This window comes from Pocillopora damicornis, chromosome 2 (genome assembly GCF_964200805.1).
Source record: "Pocillopora damicornis chromosome 2, jaPocDami1.2, whole genome shotgun sequence".
NCBI classification, from domain to species: Eukaryota; Metazoa; Cnidaria; class Anthozoa; order Scleractinia; family Pocilloporidae; genus Pocillopora; species Pocillopora damicornis.
Genome location: NC_142671.1, coordinates 6055042 through 6065467, shown reverse-complemented (window position 1 = coordinate 6065467; position 10426 = coordinate 6055042). Strand labels below are relative to the sequence as shown.

The 10426-nt window shown below is 37.4% G+C and overlaps 1 protein-coding gene across 2 annotated transcripts; it reads right to left on the bottom strand.

The window, feature by feature from the left end:
• Nucleotides 1-2951: 2951 nt before the first annotated feature.
• LOC113683054 (uncharacterized) lies at nucleotides 2952-10184 on the bottom strand. 2 transcript variants are annotated; one of them, XM_089196300.1, is made up of 12 exons: nucleotides 10008-10184; nucleotides 9239-9315; nucleotides 8582-9007; nucleotides 8171-8194; nucleotides 7865-8059; nucleotides 7239-7439; nucleotides 6504-6616; nucleotides 5878-5951; nucleotides 5716-5736; nucleotides 5344-5468; nucleotides 5011-5031; nucleotides 2952-4778 (listed from the first exon to the last, which is right to left on the bottom strand). In XM_089196300.1, the coding sequence occupies exons 2-12, from the start codon at nucleotides 9294-9296 to the stop codon at nucleotides 3472-3474; spliced, it is 2565 nt and encodes an 854-aa protein (XP_089052426.1). In that variant the 5' UTR covers nucleotides 9297-9315; nucleotides 10008-10184; the 3' UTR covers nucleotides 2952-3471. The 2 variants fall into 2 exon arrangements, with proteins under 2 accessions (XP_089052426.1, XP_027056051.2); XM_027200250.2 differs by having other exon boundaries at nucleotides 10067-10154.
• Nucleotides 10185-10426: the final 242 nt, after the last annotated feature.

Genomic DNA, 10426 nt, shown 5'->3' with positions numbered 1-10426 from the left:
TTTACTGCTCGACTGAGAGAATTTCAGAATTTCTATTCAGCTATATAAAAACAGAGTGAATAAATTCCTGATATCGTTTTTCACCAATGACAAATTTTAATATCTCGATTGCTTTTCCCTTCATTGAAAGTAAGATTGAGGGAAAGATATTGCCAGAACACCAAACCTCCCTTGGCGACCACCTCTGGTAAGCGACCACCTCATGTTGGCGACCTTATTTTTTCAAAATACCAAACGTTTTCAGGTAAAATCACTGAAAATGGAAACTAGCTTATTTTGATAGATGTCGAAAAAGTGGCGCTACCGATAATGTCTCAGGCCTTTTTGTAGCCACGTGCATTTTGTTAAATTTTATGCTTGTGGTCCGTTCCCAGAAAATTTGGACAGCACTTCTCGCAATTGATGTAAGCAACAGGCCGAGTGCCTTTCACGTGAATTGACCCAAACGCTGTATTGAATAATTTGTGAGATACAAGGCAATCATCATATTTTATATAATTTTTTTTTCCTCGAATAAGCCGCTAAAAGTTATTACTATAGATTTCGATGAGCGCTAGCGAAAGGGTCTGGTCGCTATGTGCAAATTACCTGAAATATGGGTCCCCTGTGGCCTGACCTCTGGTGAGTGGCTACCTCCCGTAAGCTACCAACCAGACTTGTCATGTCAGGTGGTCGCTTACAGGAGGTTCAACTGAATATAATTGATCATATACCTAAGATTTCCTACTTTAAAAACTATGGCGCTGTATACTATAGATGTTGTTGTTCATCGTGGTTTTTATAAAAAAAAATGAACATTTCATCGTGTGTCTCACGATATCGATGTAAAAGTCAAGTTAATCAACCGTGTATTGATGGCGACGTTTCGACTATTATACTGCTAGTCTTCATCAGGCGACAAGGTCGAAGGTTTAAACTATATGAACCATCTCAACTCTCTGACAAGGTAAATCAAGTGTCACATAGTTCCAAGAGACCTTCGGAGTCCAGCCTCCGGTTCCAACCAAAGACACTCGCAAAGATGACCAACTAGCTTCTCTGAAATTTTTGAGGGAAAGAATACGACCTACGCGGATAGCCAGGGGAGACGCGAACACAGAAACTGAACTTACTGCCTGGAGTATAACAACCCCTATGTCGGCAGGTGACGCTAGTGACATACCTGAAAATATGTTGTTACACATGGATTGTTTAATTTGATGCTGCTAAAGAACCGCAACGACCCAAGTTTCTAATACTTGTGCAAGAGAACCAGAGATTTTTTCTTGAGCAACTAATGTTCACATAACACCTCGCTTTGACTGTAATAAATGGGTTAATAACATATCTTCACCGTCCATCAGCGATGCTGAGATGTCTTTACTAGAGAAAGGGTTAAATTTCGAAGTAACGCCACCTAACATCCCTACCACTGAAATAGTTATTAAAGTCGAATCAGCTATTACAAAACTTGTCCACGAGAAAGCGGAAACTACAGGAGGAACTCTAAACAGTTTTCTGTAAAAAACAATACCACCTATGCCCAACATCACGAAAGAAATACAAAACACCCTTAAAGATCTTAAACAAGATGAATCTATCATGATCTTACTAGCCGACAAAGGTCGTGTAAGCGTAGTTTTGGATATTGACACAAACAGGTCCGTGCCTAATTCTCAACAGAGACCCAAAAACTCACTGATGAGCGTCTGAACCTGTAGCGAAGTGGCAATCTGTTGGAAAATATATACAGCAAAATCAGACCTAGTCATAATCTGCCAGCTAGAATCTATACGGCCTCCCTGGGATACACAAAGCTGAGATAACGTTAATACCCCACAGGCATACGCACTGTGTTTATATCCGACAAGACGCTTTGGTCACACGTAGTGTGGCCTTATTATCCCATTGAGTCAGCGAAACGGGACGGCGTTGTTTACAAAGATCCCGTGTGAATATGGGGAAATAAGGAGAGCGATGTAGGAGAGAATTAAAGAACATAAACGATTAAAATTTAGCGGTTCCGAACACACCAATTGAACGGGACACGTTCCTGTTTGGGAACAGGTTAAGTTTATTGATCATGACTGAGATACCATTAAGACCTTATTGGTATACATGTAGGGTGAAAGAACCCATCCCCATAAGACTTCATCCTAATAATACCAATAAGGGTAACGGAATCGACATTCCCGAAGCATGGATGCCTATACTACCAAAAAGCATAACAGACGATCAGTAACAAAGCGGAAAGGGCGCCATAACGCACCAATAACAACAAACCATGGTGCTCTAAATAGCGACACGTGAACAAATACACCTCGTTGCCTGACGAAGACTAACAATATAGCAGTCGAAACGTCGTGATCAACACAAGACTGATTCTTCTATGGCGTTGTAAACATGACTCTAACTCAAGCATGAAGACCATGGTCGCCGGCAAAAAGAAACTGTGGATTTCTTTGGTGCTGAGATTCCCCGCCTAGACACATGACCACCTGAAGTAAAGATCATGATGTTGACAAGACCCATGATGTCATGCTTGTGGTGACATGTGAAGTTCGTCGATTAGCTACCGTTATATGAAGATTTCAATGGGGTGATTGCTGTTACGGCTAAAAGTTAATATTTTGTCCATTTCACGGCAAACGGTTAACTTCTTTCCATTGTTTATAAAAGGGAAAAATTTTAAGGATAACTTTTTTACGACTGACGATTAAAACTCGTCAATTCTTACGCCTAACGGCTAATTCTTATGCCTTTTCAAGGTTAACGCGGTTGATCCCACTGAGACCCTTTCAGTACATAGATACGACAAGGCCCTACAGAGTTCAGAAACGTAAGAGGCTTTTCACACCATAATCTAGTATTTTGCAAACTTTGGAAGACGTCACTTCCGTTAGGATGGCACAAACGATTCATCACAGTCAGATACAAAAGCAAAAGTTTTAATGTTATACATTGTTCTCACAGCTGAGGTAAACGTAACATGGCTAATTTTTTGGTTGATTTCCAAATTTCTCTATGCTTTGAACGGAACCTTTTTCTCTGAGCCGAATACTCATTTGAAAAGCAACTTTCTTTTAAAACTAATAATGGCTAGCATAGAAAGTTCTCTTTAAAAAAGGAGCTTTATTTCATGGGCTCTGTAATTGTTTATGCGGTTTATTATTTTCTGAAATGAAGTACGATTTACTCAACAATGATATATCTAGCTAAAGCGTTATTTGTTGATAGAATGCAGTTTTTAAACAGGGCTACAGAAAAGTATATGATCGTTCCTACGGTGTCGTAGCACTGGTTGGAGTAAAAGGATGACTGAGAGTTTCTTTTTAATGTTTGAGTAAGTGAGGTTCTGATTGTATTTTCACATCGCTTTTCAATCTCCTTGAAAAGGTGAGACGCATGTCCCATAAGATGATTGTTAGTTATTGCTGAATAGATTTCGACAGGGTTAAATTTCTAAACTAAAAATGATGATGATGACGAGTTTTATTTATCAGAGTGGCTTGACTTTGTCCTGTGAATAAAGTTTCTCTTCCTGCCAAAGTTACCAACATCATCAATTCTCTCTTCATCCAATATTTCTTCAGTTGGGTCTAATGCAGAATCTTGCAAACTCAAAAGTCCTTGTTCAGCTGGTGGTTCGTTTTCAGAATCGTCACCTTCTCCTTCCTCATCAGTGCTCTCCTCAATCATTCTATTTCCAGGCTCGTAGACATTAATGGGGTCGTGTTGCTTCGCTGTCTTCCCTTTGTTAATAGGTTCTTCTTCAACTGAGATATTTGCGTGTTGAATCGTTTTCACGGCGTTTTCTCTTTCTTTCACCATGTAATCGTTTTGATATTCGAGATGTGATGTTTTATAAGTTTTGGTAAAGCCACTTTTACTATCATGCTGTCCAGTTCTATTTTCTTTTGTTTCAATGCTGTCACCTGGATTGCCAGTGCCGTCCCCTTGAATGCCAATTTTTTCGCCTTGATTTTCAAGGCTGATGTCTTCATTGCCATCGTCGTCTTGTAGACTGCCCTTGGACTTTTCCTTTTGACCAAAGCTCTCTTCATGATTGTTCGTGATTTCCTTGTTTGTGATATTTTTCTCTGCTAGCTCGGGCCTATTGAGTGTGTTGCCTACAGGCACACCTCTTGGCTCATCTTCATCATTAATGAGATCGTGTGCAATTGCGTCTAGTTCGTTTTCCTCATCATTATCATGTGACTGTTCCTTTTTGTTGAGAGAATTGATAACATGGTCATCTTTTGGTTCAGTAGAATCGTTAATGTCGTCGAAATAATCGAGCTTATCCGGTTTATATTTTTTCTTCAAGAGCCTTTGAAGACTTTTTATCTTTTTCTTGAGACTCTTGATAACATTTTTTGAAACATCCCCTTTATCATGTGACGCAGCATTGTTATGCTGCAAATCTGAATCTTTGTCCTCTGAATAACTAGATCCAAACTTTGTGTGATTTCTTTCATCACTAGTAGGTTGATCCTGATTTTGGAATCGCTTCTCCATTAGATCTTCGATGGCCTTCGCCTTCCAATTCCTTTTGCCTTCCCTGCTATCACAACATTCGTCGTTGCACTGCATGTAGCAGTCTAATGTTGGATACTGACTGCATGTCATTGGACAGCTGGCAGGGTATGGGTCTGTAGTGCCCGTCACGGTCTGCACCCCTGGGTAGTACACAGAGTATGCCGGTGCAGGGAGCCCAAGGTGATAATTATAAGGGTGAAGGGAGGAAGTGCATCTTCCATGGTTATTACATGAACCATAACAGTAGTCTCCTGCTTTGCCTTAAAAAAAAACGGAATATCAAAACAAGACATTCGAATTGTTCAGCGTGAAAAGAAATTGTATCTATAACCAAAGCACACTGTGTTCGATTTTCAGGAACGCTGTGATCATGGCTTCCAAGTCTAACTGATTATACTTAAGGAAAGATACGTGACTTGTCAAAAAAGACAATAAAAAAGGTGAGAATCGGTGCATTTTTAATGCTTTTCAGCAACTATGAGATTATATTACCTGTATGTCCTTCCGCTTTGTCTGCAAAGTGAGAGAGGAAAACAGTAAATTTTGGTAGCGCAAAAAGTGTCCACAACAATGGCCTATTGACAGTTAAATAAAGTAATCTAATTTGCAAAGAAAAATTATGATATTAAAAGAAAAATTACTGAAATGATGTCGAAAAGAAGGACATAGAAATTTGCATTTTGCCCTGAACATCAAATTGAGAATTCTCATTCATAACTACATTGATAATATTAACAATAGTGACACTACTAATAGTGATAACAACAATGAAAATAATAGAACTTATACAAACTGGAGTGATTTCTTTTTGTAATCAAGTCTCACCTGGTCTGTCAATGGTCATACTAAGAAGTTTCTCCGAAGGACGCAGAAATTTCTGAAACCGGAGAGTGGGGTCTGGGGTGAAGGATCTAAACTTGATTGAAACCGTAATTCCTAAGCCTGCAGGTCTGATGGGAGATAATTGAAACATTTTACTGGATAATATTTTCATCCATAATTAATTGATATCATGATTAGTACAGAAGTACCTTGCACTGCAAATGCTATTAATTTTTACATCGAGTCGTGCAGTTTTTAATTTACGACAGCCAACGCATAAAATCAGTGATCCATGAAAGGAAAAGGGACAGACAAAACTTAATCCATGTAAGTGGGTACATTTGTAATTTATTTACAATATAAACACGAACTTACCTTCCCTTGAAGGATATTGCCCTAAAGTGAGAGGAAGAAAGAAAATTCAGAACAAGACAGCAACATACATGTAAATTATTTTTTTGCAGTTAAAATCAGACTTGTCACTCAGTGATACAAATAAGGAACACAGAGTAAGCGAAAGACAGGATATCAACTCACCTGACACCTTTAACTTTAACTTTTCTGAATCCACCTTTCTTTTTCCCTGACATTCGTGTGAAGATTTCTTTGAACTTAAAAATTGAAAGCAGAAATAATTGAAATGCTAACCTCTGGTTTACCGGCGTCAACCCCACGAATCTTAGGTCTTAGGCAAGAGGTTGAGGTTTCTCACATTAAATATCTGAAAAATCTTTCAAGTATAGTTTGATATCCAAGCATCTAACTGGACACAATGGCAAAGAAAATTATATCCATGTTTGAAATAGAGAGTTAAAACTTAACCAGTGTTAGGATTATGAACAATATATTGTGAAGTTTATATGAAATAATTCATATTTGTACTGCGGTTGTAGATGAAAGTGAAATGTGATCATCGCAGTAAATTTTCCAATTTAAGCAATTGGAAAGAAGAAGCCTGAAAAAAAAAAAAAAAAAATCAGGACTTCAACTTCAAGTCCTGATTTTTTTTTTTTTTTTTTTTTTCAGGCTTCTTCTTTCCAATTGCTTAAATTGGAAAATTTACTGCGATGATCACATTTCACTTTGAACAATATATTGTAACCATAGTTTAACCAGAGAGTTTGGTGATTTATATTTGTAAAGTTACTAAACCATTTCCATACCGTTATTTTGATTCCATTCACCAGATCTCTGTAGGCCTTGGAATTTTTATCTTTATAGTTCGCTCTCCAGCGGAATTTTTTGAACAGGACCTCAGTTCTGTAAGTTGATTTGCCTGTTCAAACAATTAACGAAAAAATCCCTTGCGTTATTTGATAATGCATACGGGCTTCCTTGGCTCTTAGGCCAGGAAACGAGAGTATATTTTGATCAGGGTAGCATCTGGTATAAGCTATGGTTCTTTACAATTTTCTAGACCTCGTAATTCTTCGAGGTGTCTCATATAAAGTTTAATCGGTTAAGAGCTACGCCCTTAAAACTTTAACGCGATGATAGCGACAGAAGAATGATGTTTAATTAATACTATCTCCGTTTTTCTGTAAATTTTAACTATGATTTAAATCAACTTACGTGTCGATCAATAAAAACTCGATATGAAAACCAGACATTTTACGGCGTAATTAAAATGAAGTTAATATTTGTACTTCAACGAATTCATGTGACTTTGATCACTCCTATAACAGGTGAGATGCAGATAGCATATCATGACAGCGCCAAAAAGTGGACGTGAAAGTGAAGCCTTACTTCACACCTATACCGTCAACACCTAAATTTACAAAAGTCACCAAAGAAAACAGGAACAGAAAAAAATAAATGCTACAAAAATTAGAGTAAAGAACCCCTTCCCCCTCCCCATCTTGATCCTCTCTAGAACTGTATATTGAGCTTTACTCTACCTTCAACGGGGATCCTACATGTAAAAGGTCTCTTTTCGTTGCATGGTCTATCGTCCCAGCATCCTTTGGGTTTGCGAATGCTCCATGCCACGCAATTTTCCAAGTTTCCACCATCGGCATGAACCGGAACACACACGTGACTTTTGAACTTCAGTCCGTCAAACCATTTAAAGCTACCTTCATGTAAACTATCGTGTAAACCTGTTGAGTGTCGATCTGTCATAATTTATCCTATCTTCTGGTAGGACCAGTGAATTAAATATACTCTATATGAAGATTTATTGTAACGCACGCGTTTCCTCCTTTTCCAAAACACGCTTAGGGTTTAGTTCTAGAAATGAAGTTAAAAATTTGAAGGGGACTTATAATATATAATCTACCTGAACTACGGAATATGAATTAATGTTTCAAAACATCTTAAGTTGGAAAGGTTCGGTCTTTTTTTTTATGCAGATAGCATATTAGACATCGCTAGAATAATGAAAAGGATGCTTTGATAACTAGTTTTCACTCGTAATTATTGTTTGAATCAGCTATTTTCCGAAATTTCTTTTAAAAGAAACATGGCTGGAATAATCAATAATACAGGTATGAATTCAACTCCTTATATGGTAAATGTTTCATACCAATCCAAGTCTCCATTCCCGACCCAGTTTTCTTTTGCAACCCTCTCACAAATTCTTCCTCTTTAGCATTTCTGATAGAGGCTAAAGTCGCATTTTCTCTTGCGCAGCGTGTCACTGCTTCGTCCCAGGTTACTGCAGTCGTCTCATATTTGAAACAAGACGTTTCATATCTTGAGTAACCTGCAGGGCATTTTGCTGTAAATATAGGCAAAATAATTTAGAATTTCATCAAGTCAAGTCAAGCAAAACATAAATAAAGTTGCTTTTTCGTTTTTGTTGTTGTTGACAACCATGGCAGGATCTTACCTAATGGGCTTGCCTCCATTACGACTGCAAATGATAGTTTAAAAAAAATGTCAGAACTGATATGCGTTAGAGTGAAATTACTTTACCTCTCTAAGTGCGAGACAACCATAATTACGGGTTTGCGTTATTATAATATCAACGATGTGTATCAATTTAAGCAAATAACAAATAGCTGTTCCTTTCATCTCCCCTCTCAGGCCCTTTTCTATTTTGTGCAATTTCCTTACCTTTCCTATGAACCGTTATTTTCTTCACTAACTGGACTAATAATTACAAATTGCTCTAGAATTTTCTTTCGGAATAGCAAACATTTTTCAGGACAGGCCAGCGAAGATGGTTTACATTATCAAATGAGATCGAGTATCTACTTTTAAAGCTTGGAAGTTACGATAAGCAATAATAAATACTTACTTTTTACCGGTGGCACGTTTCTCAACACATTATTTTCATCCTGAAGCGCAATATACACGACCACGTAATATGTTTCATCTGTGTCTTTTGCTATCCCTACTCCTGCTTTAGTGCTGGCTTTCCAAATCATGTTCACGAATGGAAGAGCTTGCCCCTCGGCTTTTGGATGACACCAAACGTAATACTTCATCGACACGTACCATGATGTAACACACGTTTTGTCCAGATCCACCACAGATCCCTTATACTTGCAGAAGTTGGCACTGTATCTGTAAATTGGAACATTGTCTTTGCTTTTGGCTTTCATGAACAACATGGCCGCATTTTGTGCGTTTTTCTGGATGACATCATCAACCAACAGTGGTCCAGCCGCGTGCAAATGCCGAAACACGTTCATGTATGTGATGACATCTCTCTGTAGAGTAGCTGGAATAAAAGAAAGTAACTTAATATCATAATTCAGCAGTAGGAAGAATAAAATTCAGAATTCTCAGTTCGTCAGTGGCAACGTGAAAGTTCACGATTTAAATAAACCATGAATGCTAAAAATAATGCTAAAAATACATGCTTCTTCTCCAATTTTACGTTTCAAATGAGTGAAATTCTCGTTCCATTTCCATTTGAAACCCCATGAGAGAAAAATTAACATAAACGCACCTTTTACACTTGTACACACCAGGCTTGTAGAGAGAAGACAAAAGAACAGTAGCTTCATTGCGTCAACCAAATTTATTCTTATATAGAAGAAAAAGGTTGTAAGTTAGTCAGCTCTCGTGTGATATTAAGAGCATTTGCGATTGACGTGTTATTGTTACTGCAATAAAGGTAAAAACATATTAGTCGAATCTGTTATTGATAAGGTTTTCGTCAATGCCGTGAATGTGGAGCAGGTGAGTGACACCCAAACGGAAATATAGCTTTTGTTTGCCAACCATGAAAATCTAACCTTTTTTATATCATGATATAAATATAATACTAGGAAAATGGGTTGTCAGTTTAGGAAATAATCTAATGTGAACCTTCGTCAAAATAACTATATCACCGTAGCTCATTTTTGTCGATGAAGTACACAATTGACGTTGTTGAGATAACTTACACTAAAACGGAACGTAGCGGTCCTTCATCATAGTTTTAGTGAAGAGTTCCTAGCTTGGGTTAACCCAAAAGATGAAATGGCTTCTAAACCACTTCCAGGCTTGTTTTGAATCAGATTGGGTTGTGATGGGTAATTGTAGTAGCTTATTCAATAATATCTACTTCAATCAACTTAAAACAAAAGTTCTGGTCGTCGGACAAAATTTTCCATCTCAACCTTAAGGATTTCTGAATCACATTGTCGCATTTTTAAAGTTATTTGTGGAGGTACTATTTTAGGAAAACGAGACTACAAATGATTGCATTTTGAGTCAGTTATTATTTTACTTACCCTGTTCACAAAAGAGAGCGAAGAAAACTGAATGAAATTATTACCAAATGGACGCCTACTCTGTTTTGAAACAGCATCAACAATTAAGTTGAGAAATCCTAGCTTGTGTTCGTTTTTCACGTGGATTATTTCTTGTCTTTATCTTTCATCTTGGTTCACACTGATGGTCTCGACCACGGAGTATTTTATGAATAAATAATGTAGTTTAGTTATCAAAAACAGTTCCAGGAGTCTTCATCCAAGAGTAAACAAGTTATATCACGAGAAAATATATCCTTTTAGGTGTAATGGAGATCGAATGCAAAAAAAACAAAATAGTCCTAAATTTCTTGTACAATCGAAATAAATTGGTTCGTTCAGTTATTTTTTTGGATTTAGCATCCACAGTTCATTCTATTACTGTTAGCAGATCGATATGA

Bases quoted from the DNA above. Each gene is read 5' to 3' on its own strand.
- LOC113683054 (XM_089196300.1), bottom strand. From the start codon at position 9,296: ATGAAGCTACTGTTCTTTTGTCTTCTCTCTACAAGCCTGGTGTGTACA. The intron at 8,195-8,581 runs GTAAGTATTTAT...TATCATTTGCAG, and splicing joins AAACGTGCCACCGGTAAAAA to TCGTAATGGAGGCAAGCCCA. The intron at 5,032-5,343 runs GTGAGACTTGAT...CTCACTTTGCAG, and splicing joins TATGACCATTGACAGACCAG to ACAAAGCGGAAGGACATACA.